General features: G+C 49.3%; 1 protein-coding gene across 7 annotated transcripts in view; it reads left to right on the top strand.

The window, feature by feature from the left end:
• LOC146626065 (receptor-type tyrosine-protein phosphatase mu-like) overlaps positions 1–16,537 on the top strand; it is a 226,007-nt gene that overhangs the window by 195,844 nt on the left and 13,626 nt on the right. For all 7 annotated transcript variants that reach the window (XM_085363138.1, XM_085363137.1, XM_085363139.1 and 4 more), the window contains 8 exons: positions 2,505–2,602; positions 4,635–4,751; positions 12,639–12,793; positions 12,925–13,060; positions 13,813–13,962; positions 14,410–14,583; positions 15,397–15,528; positions 15,678–15,803. In XM_085363138.1, the coding sequence (XP_085219264.1) occupies positions 2,505–2,602; positions 4,635–4,751; positions 12,639–12,793; positions 12,925–13,060; positions 13,813–13,962; positions 14,410–14,583; positions 15,397–15,528; positions 15,678–15,803 (1,088 nt within the window). The remainder of the gene's footprint in view (positions 1–2,504; positions 2,603–4,634; positions 4,752–12,638; positions 12,794–12,924; positions 13,061–13,812; positions 13,963–14,409; positions 14,584–15,396; positions 15,529–15,677; positions 15,804–16,537) is intronic.

Genomic DNA, 16,537 nt, shown 5'->3' with positions numbered 1-16,537 from the left:
AGTTTAGATTTAGCCCTTGGTTTTGCTTTCTCTCTTACTTTTGTACCTTTGTGTTTCAGCCTAAATTAATGGCTCTTCTTTTCTTAAACTTGGTTCTGTCTCTCTTGTGTCTGCATTTGGGTCTGCTCCAAAAACTCTCTGGCTACTCAGCCCCGACAAGAGGAGGCTGAAGCATTTATGTAGGAGTCAAATAAAATCTTACCTTTGGTTGAACAATGCTTTTATTTTTTAAATATGTTTATTAAGAATGTTTTAGGCTGTGGTGGGTTTGAGGCTGAGATGTGCGTGAGCTTGGGAGGTACTGACTGCATGTACTCGGCCTCACCTCAACACTTTGCTCGGGCTCTGGAGCCAGTTTTCTGGGCTGGACTGTGTTCCACTCTAGAGTTGCCCTGGTTGAGATGCGGTGGGCAGGGGTGGGTACACTTGTATCCCCTGCTTTGTTGCCTGTATGTTGGGGTTTTCCTGGTGGATGAGACGGTTGCTTCCCTGCGCCTTCAGGTGGAGGAATAGGTTCTGACTGTCGTTTGTGCCTATGCGCCAAAGGACAGTTTAGAGTATCCAGCCTTCTTAGAGTCACTGGGTGAGGTGCTGGAAAGTCCAGTCTCGGACTTAAACGCTCACATGGGCAATGACTGTGTGACCTGGAGGGGTGTGCATGGAAAGAACAGCATGCCCGAGTTGTGTCCTGCTATTGGGCTTCTGTGCTACACTTGGTCCACAATGAATACCGTGTTTGAATATGTGTTCATAAGTGCACCAGGACCCCGTAGGCCGCAGGTTGATGGATTTTTGTAATCGTATCATTGGTTCTGCAGCTATGTGACACTCGGTTGGAGCTGTCAGCTGTTGTGGTGCCATTTATTCAGGAGAATGAGGTATTCTACACACACTGTCTACAGTGATGGTAGGATGATATAGTCATGCAGTGGAGGGAACACTTTGAGAATCTGCTCAATTCCATAGTCACACCTTCTGTAATGGAAGCAGGGTCCGTTGAGGAGGGGGACCACTCACCCATCACTAGCTACAATGTAGCTTGCCATCGCCAGTGTGTGAATGTGTGTGTGAATGGGTGAATGACTGAATGTAGTGTGAAGCACTTTGGGGTCCTTAGGGACTAGAAAAAGCGCTATACAAATGCAGGCCATTTACCATTTATCACTAGGGGTAATGTTACCTCATCCACCCTACTGACCCTAGGGTGGATGAGGTTCGAGTTCCTGAAGGCTCTGGATTTGGTAGGGCTGTCCTGCCTGACACACCACTACTGCAACATGGAGATTTGGGGCGGCGCATCTGGATTGGGAGACTGAGGTGGTGGCTCCATGTTTAAGAAGTCTATGCCAGGGTGCTGGAAACGAGAGTCCCTCCATTACTTGAACCTCAGGTTCTGGAGGATCAAGGGGGTTTTCGTCCTGCTCGCAGAACACTGGACTCTCGAGGATATTTGACGGTCCATGGGAGTTTGCCCAAGTTTACTTGTGTTTTTTGGACTTGGAGAACAAACTCTACCCTCAGAGAACCCTGTAGAGGGTTCTTCAGGTGTGTTGGGTGTCTGGCCCATTGTTACGGGTCATTTGGCCCCAGTACAACCATAGTGAGAGCTTGGTTGGTATTCTAACGGTAAGTCAGAGATGGAGGACGTCTCAGTGTGGGGGCGGGGGGAGCTACAGTCATCCATCAAAAATGGATGGACTGACTGTATTCGATAACATCTGGATTGTTTTGGATGTTAAGGTTCAGACGTGTTGTTCAGACTCTTTCTGAGGACAGCATCAGCAAAAACATCACAGAGAATCTGTGAGATTTTAGGTTTCCTGCAGTTTCACAGTCACATCCAACCTGAGAGCCAACAGGTCCGTGTGCCAAAGCATTCTGAGAATTGTAGTTACATACTTCACTTTTTTATTTGAAGCAGAATTCAGAAAGTTTCAGTTTTAAGTCGTGAATATTAAAACACACGATGTGTTGTTGTTGCTCAGAAAGCCAGAACAACAAAACAAGTTCCACCTCTGACCACAGGTGGCGCCAAATCACCTGACACTGACTGTACACACACATGCACACACACACGCACACACACACGCGCACACACACACACACACACACACACACACACACACACACACACACACACACACACACACACACAGATCAGATCTCCAGGTAGAAATCCATCGTCCTGAACAAACAGTAGTGTTTGGGCCAGCATGTCAGTCTGTGAGCATGAATATGCAGTGTGTGTGTGTGTGTGTGTGTGTGTGTGTGTGTGTGTGTGTGTGTGTGTGTGTGTGTGTGCTCACAGCAGATTCTCGCTGTAAAACACTTGAGGACAGGAATGGATTAGCATGAACTAATTAGCTCGTCAAAACACAGACTGTCAACAGTAATTAAAAATATTTTCTGTGTGTGCGTGCGCTTCATTTTAATTAATTAAAAGAGTGATTATGATTCATGTAGAGCTCTGCAGTCTAATGTGAAGTTTACTGTATGTGTCTCAGGTCCCATGCAGGAGACGGTGTATGATTTCTGGAGGATGGTTTGGCAGGAGAATACCGCCGCCATCGTCATGGTAACCAACCTGGTGGAGGTCGGCCGGGTGAGCACACACACACACGTGCACACACACACACATGTGCCCGCACACACACGTGGATCGGTGCAGCCATCTGGTTGTTATTTCCTTGCTGATGAAGTTTGGGACTCCGTTTCCCAGAGTGCCGCTCTCATGTCTCCTGTTATTCTTCTCATGCTCTGACTCACGGTCACCTGCAGTAAACAGCGTGTCGATCACAGACGTGTACCTGTGGGTCGGAAAGGCTTCTTCAGTTGTAAGAAATAAAAAAACTCACCACAAACTCCACCGACCTCAACAACGAGGTCCAGAAACTTACACTTGATCCAGATGAAACCACGGTGTCATTTGATGTGGTCTCTCCTCACCTGCACACCTACAGCTGTCAGAAAAAAACTAAAGACAGACAGGTCCTTCGAATAAACAGAACCGGCTTCATATCGATCACATTTGCACACTGTTAGACCTCTGCCTCACCAATACATATTTCAAATACAACGAAGGCTTTTACAGACAAAAGCATGGCTGTGCCATGGGCTCCCCCGTGTCACCTATTGTAGCCAACCTTTACATGGAGGAAGTGGAAAGGAAGGCTCTTGGCTCTTTCAAAGGAAGAGTACCCAGCCACTGGTACAGATATGTAGACGACACCTGGGTCAAAATCAAAACACAAGAAGTGGAATCCTTCACTGCGCACATTAACGCTGTGGATAAAAACAAAGTTCACCAGGGAAGACACAAAGGACGACTGTTTGCCTTTCCTGGACCAAACAGCCAATTCATAAACGCACAACATAGAAGAGCCACCTCCACGGGACAAGACTCAGCTGTCCATCTGCATCTAAAGGTCAAAGGTCACTCTTTCGAGGATGCCAATGTTCACATTTTGGACAGAGAGGACAGATGGTTTGAAAGAGGAGTGAAAGAAGCATCTATGTCCACTGTGAGCGACCATCTTTGAACAGAGGCGGTGGCTTACGACACCAATTCTCTGCCATCTATAATCCAGTTTTGAGATCCCTCCCCAGACGCCTTAACGCCCACTCACATCCTGGGCCATCTGACCTCAGGAAATCACATGATAAGGTGGGGCCAGGTTTCACAATGAGCTCATCCGAAACCTTGGCTGATTGGGACCCACACCCGTGTGATTAGGTAAAGGATCAATCATCTTGGGGACACTCCCACAGGCTTAATTCTGGGACTCTCCACCATTTGCTCTTATAACTGAAGAAGCTTCTTGGATGAGAGGTGAAACGTCTTCATGGAAACCTAAAGAAGCCCAGACGCTTTTCTTTGCAAGCTCCTCAAACTACGATGACCTGGATGACCGAGAACCTTCACAGACACTTTGCGTGTTTCAGATTTGCTTCTCTGAGCATTGACTTTCCCGCTGCGGCGTAGCGGCACTGCATCCTCGAGGACTCTGACGCACTGCTCCTCACAGCCGTCCGTCTCTGAGGGTGCCGTGCTCAGGTTCTAACTATTGGGTAGTGGCTGTGTGACCTCATCGCATTTGCTCGGCATTCTGGGAAACTCACGGTGTGCTCCTGTGAATCGCGCTGCAAATTGATAAACACGCCGCCATTTCCTCCTGAAAATAAAGGATCGAACCTGAGATCAGACACACACACCTGCAGGCGGGCGTCGCTAAGCCCTCATTACCCAGAAGGCACCAGGGAACTGCTCCCCTCCTTTACAGAGGGGGGATTCTGGGATAGAGCCTGATTGTCTCCCTCTGTCTCTCACACACACACACGCACACACACACACACACTGTCACGTTAGCCTGATTTGTTCTCTCACCCCTCCCTCCCTGTTTACCTCGTTGGTTGTCATGGTGACAGTGTGATTAGCTCTGCAGTAATTAGCTGTCAATGAGGAGAGGGGGAGGGGGCGGAGCCTCTAATGAGATTTTAATATCAGCTGCTTTTGTTCTGTTTGTGTTTCTGTTTAATTAATGAGGCAATTTAATCCTGTGTGTGTGTGTGTGTGTGTGTGTGTGTGTGTGTGTGTGTGTGTGTGTGTGTGTGTGTGTGTGTGTGTGTGTGTGTAGGTGAAGTGTTGTAAGTACTGGCCTGATGACACGGAGATCTACGGCGACATGAAGGTGACGCTGATCGAGACTCAGCTGCTGTCTGAGTACGTGATCCGGACCTTTGCTGTAGAGAAGGTAACACACACACACATACGCACACACACATACGCACACACACAATCCTTCGTTATGTCCAAAAACCTCTGTGTACACACACCTCTACAGTTCAGTTCAGCTCCATCAGTGCAGCTGTTCTCCAGCTGTTACAATAAAGTTGAACATGCACATGAACAAAGGATCTACACGAGGTGTAGGCCGCCGTGACCTCAGCTCGCTGACACTGACACAGCACAGAGTTGTCTTCAGTTGTTTCCTTTCAGAGGAACTCTGACCCCACCTTACCTCAGGGACGTGGGTGGAGGAGTGAGGTAAATTTGTTGATTCCAGGTCAGAGGTCAGTCGTGTTTTTATATTGGAGAATTTTGTGGATAATGTTGATGTAATCTACAAGAGAGCGAATCTTATCAGGACGTGAGTGTAAGCATGTTGGACAGAGTGTCAGAGTCTGGTATGGTAACCTGACAGGAACAAACTGAACGGGAATATTACACCTGCTGGAAAAATCCACAACAAACGTCATCACGTGATCTGCGTCATCGCACCGTCTAAAGGGAAGCTCGTTCTAAACTACAGTCGTCAGGACGACGTTAGACCTGCGTCCACCTAGCAACAACCCGTGTCAGGGACCATAGCATCACCAGTGTGCTGAGCAATCAGAATCACAATCGTGTTTATTGGCCATGTATATGTGCAGACACATACAAGGAATTTGGTTCCGGTAGATGGTGACTCACAAGCACAGCAATGTAAATCACACACACACACACACACACGTGTCTATATATACATTACACATGCATACACATACATACACAAAGCTGTGTAAACCAACTATAAATAACCAATCCAAACTTATATACATAAACTACAGGATGACAGAAATGAAATGGGGTTGAGTGAATACTACAGAATGTACATAAGTTGCAGTTGCAGTCTGGCAGTGGGAGCAGTGTGACAGGTCAACTGTTTAGGAGGGAGATGGCGAGGGGAAAGAAACTGTTCCTGTGTCGGGTGGTCCTGGTCTGCAGGCTTCTGTACCGTCTGCCAGAGGGCAGCAGATCAAAAAGTCTGTGTCCAGGGTGTGAGGGGTCTGCGATGATTTTCCCTGCCTGGTTCCTGGTTCTTCAGATGTGCAGGTCCTGGATGGAGGGCAGGGGGGCATGATGATCTTCTCTGCTGCCCGTACAGTCCGCTGCAGTCTGCTCCTGTCCTGTTTAGTGGCTGCACCATACCAGACTGTGATGGAGGAGCACAGGGCAGACTCAATGACCGCAGTGTAGAACTGGATCAGCAGCTCCTGTGGGAGACTGTACTTCCCCAGTTGTCTCAGGAAGTACATCCTCTGCTGGGTCTTTTTGAGGATGGAGTTGATGTTGGTCTCCCACTTCAGGTCCTGGGAGATGGTGGTACCCAGGAACTTGAAGATCTCCACAGTCGACACCGGGCTGTCTGATATGGTGAGGGGGAGCAGAGTTGAGGGATGTCTCCTGAAGTCCACTGTCATCTCTACAGTTTTAAGAGTGTTCAGCTCCAGATTGTGCTGACTGCACCAGCGTACCAGCCGCTCAACTTCCTGCCGGTATGCAGACTCATCACCATCCTGAATGAGGCCAATGACAGTGGTGTCATCTGCAAACTTTAGGAGTTTGACAGCCAAGTTCTTGGAGGTGCAGTCGTTAGTGTAGAGGGAGAAGATGGCGCCGGTGAGGTTGGCTGCCGTCACGACTGCTCCGACCACTTTTTCTTTGTCTTTGTTTTTTAAGTTAGTTTTCAGCGTTTCTAAATCGGCAAAATCATCACCATTGGGTACATTAGGTATGACAGTGACACTCTTGTTTCTATTGGTATACAATGTACTCACAATTCGAAGTTTTTAACTCCGGATCCGAGCTGGCCAAGTGAGATCTTGAGGGAGAACAAAGGGAAGCGGCGGCGGCCTAGAGAGACGCGAGCCGGCGTCAGGAACAGGCTGAGAGCTCGTGCACACCGCACACTTCTGCCTAGCATCCTGCTCGCCAGCGTCCAGTCACTGGAGAACAAGCTTGACGACCTCAGGGCCAGGGTAAAGTTCCAGAGAGACATCGGGACTGCAATCTCCTCTGCTTCACCGAGACATGGCTGAACCCAGCGGTGCCGGACCACGCCATCCAGCCGGCCGAGTTCTTCTCGGTTCACCGCATGGACAGGACACGGGACTCGGGGAAGTCAAGGGGAGGCGGCGTGTGTTTAATGGTGAACAACAACTGGTGCAACAGTGCGAACGTTGTTCCTCTCACACGCTCCTGCACACCAAATCTGGAACTACTGTCCATCATGTGTCGTCCTTTTTATCTACCTCGGGAATTTACATCGGTCATTGTAAGTGCCGTTTATATTCCACCACAAGCGGACACGGTCACCGCCTTATGCGAGCTGCATGAGGCACTCACACAGCACCAGACACAACACCGGGACGCTGCGCTTATTGTGACGGGGGACTTTAATAGCGCCAACCTCAAACGCGCAGCGCCGAACTTTTATCAACACATCACCTGCCCCACCAGGGGTGAAAGGACACTGGACCACTGCTACACTACGGTCAAGGACGGCTACAAGGCACAATCCCGCCCTCCGTTTGGCAAATCTGATCACGGCGCCATCTTCCTCATGCCAAAATACAAACAAAGGCTGAAACAGGAAGTTCCGGTTCAGAGGAAGGTCGCGCGCTGGACGGATCAATCGGTGGCCACGTTACAGGACACACTCGATGACGCAGACTGGGGCATGTTCAGAAACAGCTCCGACGATGACGTCAACGTGTTTACGGAAGCGGTTGTGGGATTCATCGGGAAACTAGCGGATGATACCATGGAGACAAAGACTATCACAACGTTTCCCAACCAGAAGCCGTGGGTGGATAAAACCATCCGCGACGCTCTGAGATCCCGCACCGCTGCCTACAACACGGGACTCACAACGGGGGACATGGACCCGTACAAAGCCGCGTCATATAACGTGCGGAGGGCGGTGAAAGAGGCGAAGCAGCGCTACGGGAGGAAACTAGAGTCACAACTCCAACAGAGTGAATCTAGGAGCCTGTGGCGGGGACTAAGGACAATAACGGACTATAAAGCACCAACAACCGGTATGACGAACGCGGCCGTGACTCTGGCAGACGAGCTGAACACTTTCTATGCTCGCTTCGAGGCTGCAGCTAAGGACTCCAACAATGCTAGTGTTAGCGGCGCTAACGGCTGCAGACAGGAAGATACTGCCAGCACCGGAAACGTGCTCGTCATCTCCGAGCATGAAGTAAGGAGAGCCTTCAAGAGAGTGAACACCAGGAAAGCAGCAGGACCAGACGGCATCCCAGGTCGTATCCTCAGAGACTGCGCATACCAGCTAGCTCCTGTGTTCACTGAGATATTCAACATCTCTTTATCTCAGTCGGTGATCCCCACATGCTTCAAAGAGTCCATCATTGTTCCTGTGCCGAAGAAACCCCACCCTGCTTCTCTCAATGACTATCGCCCTGTAGCCCTCACCTCAGTAGTGATGAAGTGCTTTGAACGCCTGGTCAGAGACTTCATCATTTCTTCACTACCAGACACACTGGACCCACTACAGTTCGCTTACCGTCCAAATCGTTCCACAGGCGATGCCATCTCTCATCTCCTCCACACATCACTCACTCACTTGGACACTAGAAGGGGGAATTATGTTAAAATGCTCTTCATAGACTACAGCTCTGCATTTAACACCATAATTCCCTCCACACTCACCACCAAGCTGGAGCATCTGGGACTCAGCTCATCTATGTGTCAGTGGATCTCCAACTTCCTAACTGGCAGACCACAGGCAGTAAGGATGGGCGGACATGTCTCAGCCTCCACCACTCTCAGCACTGGAGCCCCCCAGGGGTGTGTTCTGAGCCCCCTGCTGTACTCTTTGTACACATATGACTGTGTGGCCACTACCAGCTCCACCACCATCATTAAGTTTGCTGACGACACCGTCGTGGTGGGCCTGATCTCTGATAACAACGAGACGGCCTACCTGAAGGAGATTAGGAATCTGGAGAACTGGTGCCAGAGGAACAACCTCCTTCTAAACGTCAGTAAGACAAAGGAGCTGATAGTGGACTTCAGCACTAAGCAGGAGAGGAACTACCAGACCCCCGTCATCAACGAGTGCCCAGTGGAGAGAGTGGACAGCTTCAAATACCTCGGAGTTCACATCACGCAGGACCTGTCATGGTCCTGTCACATCAACACCGTGGTGAAAAAGGCCCGTCAGCGTCTCTACCACCTCAGACGCTTGAGAGACTTCCAACTGCCCTCCAAGGTGCTCAGGAACTTTTACTCGTGCACCATAGAGAGCATCCTGGCGGGAAACATCTTAACCTGGTTCGGGAACAGCACCATGCAGGACAGACGAGCTCTACAGAGGGTTGTGCGGTCAGCTGAGCGCACCATCCGCTCCGAGCTCCCTGACCTGCACTCAATCTACAGCAGGCGGTGCTGGACCAAGGCCAGGAAGATCGTGAAGGACCTCAGCCATCCCAACAACAGACTGTTCTCTCTGTTGAGGTCAGGAAAGCGATTCCGCTCCCTGAAGACCAACACAGAGAGACTGAGGAGGAGCTTCTTCCCGCAGGCGATACGGTCTCTCAATCACACCACCACACAGTACTGACCCACACATATGGTTCTTACACACACACTGGACTTTCTGGACTTTGGTTTTGCACAACACTGGTCACTATATTCTTCATTTCCGGTTAATACTTGTACAGCTGCTGTTATTGTGTATATATTTATTTATATTTCTTCATACATTCTTATACAGTTCTATATTGTGTATTTTGTTGTACAGTTATTTCATTTTTAACCTTAATTTATATTTTATTCCTTCCTAGTTAAATTTACCCTTTTTAATTTTTCATATTTAGAGCCTTTTCCTTTTTTGTTTTCTTTAGGTCACGAGCAGTTGTCCAAGCATTTCACTACATATCGTACTGTGTATGACTGTGTACGTGACAAATAAAATTTGAATTTGAATTTGAATTTGAACAGTAGTGGTGAGAGAACACATCCTTGAGGGGCACCAATACTGAGGGACCGAGAGGTGATCTCCCCAGCCTCACTTGTTGCTTTCTATCTGTCAGGAAGCTGGTGATCCACTGACAGGTAGCTGGTGACACGCTGAGCTGGGAGAGTTTGGAGGAGAGAAGTTCAGGCACGATGGTGTTAAAAGCCAAACTAAAGTCCACAAACAGGACCCTGGCATAAGTTCCCGGGCGGTCAAGGTGTTGCAGGATTTAATGCAGCCCCATGTTCACTGCATCATCCACCAAACTGTTTGCCCGGTAGGCAAACTGCAGAGGGTCCAGCAGGTGGCCTGTAATGTCTTTCAGATGGGCTAACACCAGTCGTTCGAAGGATTTCATGACCACAGACGTCAAGGCGACAGGTCTGTAGTCATTCAGTCCTGTGATGATGGGTTTCTTGGGAACAGGGATGATGGTGGAGCGTTTGAAGCAGGAGGGAACTTCACACAGCTCCAGGGATCTGTTGAAGATGCGAGTAAAGATGGGAGCCAGCTGTTCAGCACAGGTTTTGAGGCAGGAGGGTGAGACGCCGTCTGGTCCAGGGGCTTTCCTGGGCTTCTGTTTCTGGAATAGTCGGCTCACATCCTGAGTGTGTATTCTTAGTTTCAGGGAGGAGGAAAGGGGGTGAGAGGTGTGGTGGAGGTCGTTGAGTCTGAATTGGAGAGGGTGGTGGTGGTCGTTGAATCTGGATTGGGGAGGGTGGTGGTGGTCGTTGGGTCTGAATTGGAGAGGGTGGTGGTGGTCGTTGAATCTGGATTGGGGAGGGTGGTGGTGGTCATTGGGTCTGGATTGGGGAGGGTGGTGGTGGTCGTTGAATCTAGATTGGAGAGGGTGGTGGTGGTCATTGGGTCTGGATTGGGGAGGGTGGTGGTGGTCGTTGAATCTAGATTGGGGAGGGTGGTGGTGGTGGTCGTTGGGTCTGGATTGGGGAGGGTGGGGGTGAAGGGGGGAGAGGTGGAAGGTGTGTTGGGGGTCAATGTCTGAAGCAATGTCCCTGGGGAGGGGAGGGTGGGGCGTGGGAGTCTGTCCGTCTCAAACTTTCAGTAGAAAGTGTTTAACTCGTTGGCCAGGTCTTTGTTTGCTTCAACAGTGGGTGGGGGGCGTCTGTAGCTGGTGATTTCCTGCAGGCCCCTCCACACTGACGCTGGGTCGTTGGCTGAGAGCCGTTCTTCCAGCTTCTGGGAGTAGATCCTTTTAGCTGCTTTGATCTCCTTGGTCAGTGTGTTCCTGGCTTGCTTGTACAGGGCCCTGTCACCACTTCTGTAGGCGTCCTCCTTGGCCTTACGAAGATGTTGAAGTTTAGGAGTGAACCATGGTTTATTGTTGTTGTATGTGCAAAAGGTCTTTGTTGGCACACACACGTCTTCACAGAAACTGATGTTTGATGTCACAGTGTCCGTGAGCTTATCTAGGTTCTCAGATGCAGCTTCAAAAACAGTCCAATCAGTGCAGTCGAAACAGTCCTGCAGTTCCTGCTTTGCTGCGTTAGTCCACTTCATCACAGTTTTGACTACAGGCTTCGCACGTTTGAGTTTTTGCCTATAAACTGGAATAAGATGGACCAGGCAGTGATCAGAATTTCCCAAAGCTGCCCGGGGCACAGAGCGATAGGCATCTTTTAGAGTGGTGTAGCAGTGATCCAGTATGATGTTGTCCCTGGTGGGGCAGTCTATATGCTGTCTGTATTTAGGGAGTTCGTGGTTTAGGTTTGCTCTGTTAAAATCCCCAAGAATAATTGTAAAGGAATCCAGGAATGTCCTCTCCAGGGTAGTAATCTGGTCAGCCAGCTCGCACAGTGCGTTGTTCGCGTTGGCCTGTGGAGGGATGTAAACTCCAACCACCATGAAGGAAGAAAACTCCCACGGTGAATAAAAAGGTTTACAGTTGATGAAAAAACGTTCCAAGTGTGGGCTGCAGTGTTTCTGTAACACTGTGACATCAGTACACCAACCTTCGTTGATGCAGAAGCAGACTCCACCACCCTTTGTTTTCCCTGACAGCTCCATTTCGCAGTCCGCCCAGTGAAGCCCGGCAGATTTAAGACAGCGTCTGGGACTCGCTCACTGAGCCAGGTTTCAGTGAAGCAGAGGGCAGCAGAGCGTGCAAAGTCCTTGTTAGTCCAGTTTAAGAGAAGTAATTCATTGACTTTGTTTGGAAGGGAGCGGAGATTTGGGAGGTGAATGGAGGAGAGTCCCGTGCGGAATCCTCGCCGACATAGTTTCACCAGCGCACCAGCGTGAGTCCCCCGTCTACGTCTCCTCCAGGAGCCACAGAGAGCTGCTGCGCCTCCAACTAAAATCTCCAAAAAACTTTCCGGGTTTGTGAAAAATGAGAACTATTGTGAGATGACTGCCTGATGTTTAGCAGTTGATCTCTGGGGAAAGTGATGTGGTTCGAGTGATCAAAAGTGCAGAAAATAAACAAAAACAAAAAAAATGCGAGAGAGCGCAGTACCGAGGCTGCCATCTGCAGCGCCATCTTGAAAGTGCACAGGTGTGTGAGTAATCAGAAGCTGTGTTTCTATGGATGCTTCATGCATGTGTCAGTGGGGGCCCAGTTTATCAGTGTTTATTATGAATGTATTTGGGACTGACGTGGTCAGTGAAGGTATTCTGATGTCACCGCCAGCAACTGAAGGACTTAAAGCTAAAATATCTTTATGTTACACCTGTGCACACAGAGGTGTAACACACACACAGACATGTACACACACCTGTGCACACACAGACCTGTGCACACAGAGGTGTAACACACACACAGACATGTACACACACCTGTGCACTGACCTGACCTCCGTTCTCTGTCTGTGTCAGAGGGGTGTGGCAGAGATCAGGGAGATCCGTCAGTTTCATTTCACCGGTTGGCCTGATCACGGCGTCCCGCTTCATGCCACCGGGCTGCTCGGCTTCATCCGCCGCGTCAAGGCCAAAACCCCACCCACCGCCGGTCCCACTGTGGTCCACTGCAGGTACGACTTTTACTGTCATTACTAGTAACAAAGAAACTTCATCACTGCTGACGTGACTGTGTGTGTGTGTGTGTGTGTGTGTGTGTGTGTGTGTGTGTGTGTGTGTGTGTGTGTGTGTGTGTGTGTGTCAGTGCGGGGGCGGGACGTACAGGATGCTTCATCGTGATCGACATCATGCTGGACATGGCGGAGAGAGAGGGCGTGGTTGACATCTACAATTGTGTCCGCGAGCTGAGAGCACGAAGGGTTAACATGGTCCAGACTGAGGTACACACACACTCACTCACAAACACACACACACACACACACACACACACTCACTCACAAACACACACACACACACACACACACACACACACACACACTCACAAACACACACACACACACACACACACACTCACAAACACACACACACACACACACACACACACACACACACACTCACTCACAAACACACACACACACACACACACACACACACACACACACACACACACTCACAAACACACACACACACACACACACACACACACTCACTCACAAACACACACACACACACACACACACACACACACACACACACACACACACACACTCACAAACACACACACACACACACACACACACACATTCACACAGTGAAATACCTTCTACCTGTGTGCAGGTGTTCTGACCTGCAGGTAAACACTGTTTTACGTGATCACTAATAACTTAATGTTTCAAACTGCACGTGCTCAGTTACTCAGCTTCATTCATGATCAAAGTTTCATCGATCATTCCTCATTGTCTCCGACTTGTCCTCACATCTTCATCGCTGACTGACAGGAAATGACAGAAATGAACGCCGCGATGACCTTCTCTAACTTTGAATGTCACTCGCCTGTTCTCCAGCCGCCGTGCGCTGACATTAATCTTTTATGAAGTGACATTTCAGCAGCCGACGTCCCGTCAGTCAGAGCTGGGGAGGAGGAGGAGGAGCTTATTTAAACAGTGTCTGACCACCTTCCTCTGTCTACCAGGAGCAGTACGTCTTCATCCACGATGCCATCTTGGAGGCGTGTCTGTGCGGTGACACAGCGATTCCAGCCAGTCAGCTGCGGTCGGTTTATTATGAGATGAACCGATTGGATCCTCAGACCAACTCGAGTCAGATCAAAGAGGAGTTCAGGGTAACGTGACGACCATGTTAATATTCTTCACGCTTCGTTTAGAGCACGAACCTGCCAGCGTCCATGAAATAATCAAACCACATCACAGCTCTGAGTGATGACATCATTGCACCGCAGTTTCAAAATAAAAGTCAGAAATTCATATTATACAGTCTAAATATTGAGCCCGGTTCTGTCTGAGGTTTCTTCCTGTTAAAAGGAGTTTTTCCTTCCCACTGTCGCCAAAGTGCTGCTCACAGGGGGTCATATGATTGTTCTCTCTGTGTCGCTGTAGCGTCTTTACTTTAAATGGATACGTTATTGATCCCACATCGGACGCTTTTGTGTTACAGCAGCATGACAGCGAGTAAAAATACACAACAATAAACGACACGGTTAAAATAAAAGTGCCACAGACACCCAGTAACAAACTGGTAACAAACTGGTGTGTGGTGTGTGCGCGCACAGACGCTGAACATGGTGACGCCGACTCTGCGAGTGGAGGACTGCAGCATCGCTCTGCTGCCCAGAAACCATGAGAAGAACCGCTGCATGGACGTGCTGCCTCCAGACCGCTGCCTGCCCTTCCTCATCACCATCGACGGGGAGAGCTCCAACTACATCAACGCTGCGCTCATGGATGTACGTGACACACACACACACACACACAGTGGGTTTGATGAATGTGACTGCAGATTCGCAGCTTTGATTCGAAGCTTTTGTTCCACAATAAGTGAAGCAGATTAAAGATGGGGAGCTGATCCGATATCTTTTCACTGGATCTCTCAGTTTGGCCCAAAGAGATGTGAGTGCAGGTGAAGGAGAACATTAGGCTGAAAAGTAAACCAATCAGAAACTCTGAGAGCGACCAGCCCAGCCGTCAGATTCTTTGTTTAGCAAACAGCACAGAGGACTGAAGCGGAGAACACTCAGTCGCTCTGCCATCGTGCTGTCCTGCTGCAGCGGCTTTCTCGCTGAGCGCAGATCATTCATGAATTCTGTGTGAAGTCCTTCAGGTGAGCTTGTTGCCCTGTTGTGGAGATGTGTTGGATTCTGTGTTATACTTGGAGCCTGTCATTTGGTGGCGATAGTGAGTGGAGGACTTCTCTTCTAAGCTAACATTAGCAAGTGCTGCTCGGTGTCGATGCAGCAGAGGCTTTAACACCGAGTGTTAGGGCACTCGGAGCACAAGCGTCACTGCCTCCGAGTCAGTTACACCCACATCAGACCTGCCTGAGGCAGCCAGACAGCTGTCGCTATAGAAACTCCAGGAAAGTGTTTAAAATATCAAAGTTAACGCTAAGGTTCAAAGAAGGAAGCACGCGTTCAGAAATCTGCTGAAAACACCGACGTCGGAAATCCTGAGCACGGCTGTGTACAACAGTGACATCCACCCTGCTGTGTCTGCTTGTGTGACATCACTTCCTGCTGTCTGACTGACCTCGTGTCATGCAGAGCTACAAGCAGCCGTCGGCGTTCATCGTTACCCAGCATCCTTTGCCCAACACGGTGAAGGACTTCTGGCGCCTGGTCCTCGACTACCACTGCACATCCATTGTCATGCTGAATGATGTCGACCCCGCACAGGTGAAGCTCCACCCACACACACACTCAAAGATTTTCAGATATATTAGAACAGGTGGGTGATGATGACATCATAGCACAGGTGCTTTGGTAAGGGCGGTGTAAAACTCATGAGCTGATCAATAACTTCCCTTTGTGTATGTGTGTGTTAGCTGTGCCCTCAGTACTGGCCAGAGAACGGTCTCCATCGCCTCGGCTCGCTGCAGGTGGAGTTCGTGTCCGCTGACCTGGAGGAGGACGTGATCAGCCGAATCTTCAGGATCTACAACACAGCCAGGGTGCGCTTTTAGATTACTGTTACTTACCCGTAAATATGCTGCGTTACTAAACCGTGATTTTGTTTGTGAGAGTGTCTCATGACAATGACGTGAGCGCGTGCGACGTCCGTGGTAGCAACAGACGTGTGCAGATCAACAATGGATAATATGGAGTGTTGGAGGGAGTATGACCATGCAGCATTTAAAGCTTGGAAGTAATCACATTACTTTAAGTCTGATTCTGTAAAAAGTGACAGAAACATTAGCGCCTGCTGTAAACTCTGCGTGGGAAGAAAACTTCTTTCTACAGCGAAAAATTAAACTTCAAATATGATCAAGCACTGAGCACGCTGCCACGTTTTTTAAAAATCCCGTCCACACGTAACCACAAAAACGCGCTAGGAAGATGCCAAAGCAACAGGTGGCGATATATTCCTAACCATGTAGAAATGTTGGCCAATCAGAAGTCTAGAAGCCTCGGTGGGAAAGAGTGAACAAAGATGGCGCATAGAAGCAGAACCGAGTCCTGTGTGTGGAAGGACAGTAACTGTGTGTGTAGGCGCACACCTTTGACGCTGCGTTTTCTCCGTTTTCCTCGTCCACATGTAAACGCAAAAACTGGGTTTTCAAAAATCTCCACCCTGGCAGGAGTTTTTAAAAATCTCAGTTTTCAGTGACTGAAAACGCAGTTTACATGTGGACGAAAGGTGCAAACGCATAGAAAAATTTGCGTTTTCAAAAATACCCGGGTGGAT

Source organism: Diplotaxodon limnothrissa, linkage group LG9, assembly GCF_057381915.1.
Source record: "Diplotaxodon limnothrissa isolate DT_005_m linkage group LG9, D_limnothrissa_male_GT1.1, whole genome shotgun sequence".
Lineage (NCBI taxonomy): Eukaryota > Metazoa > Chordata > Actinopteri > Cichliformes > Cichlidae > Diplotaxodon > Diplotaxodon limnothrissa.
Note: the sequence above shows the minus strand (reverse complement) of the source record. Positions and strands in the feature narration are given on the sequence as shown.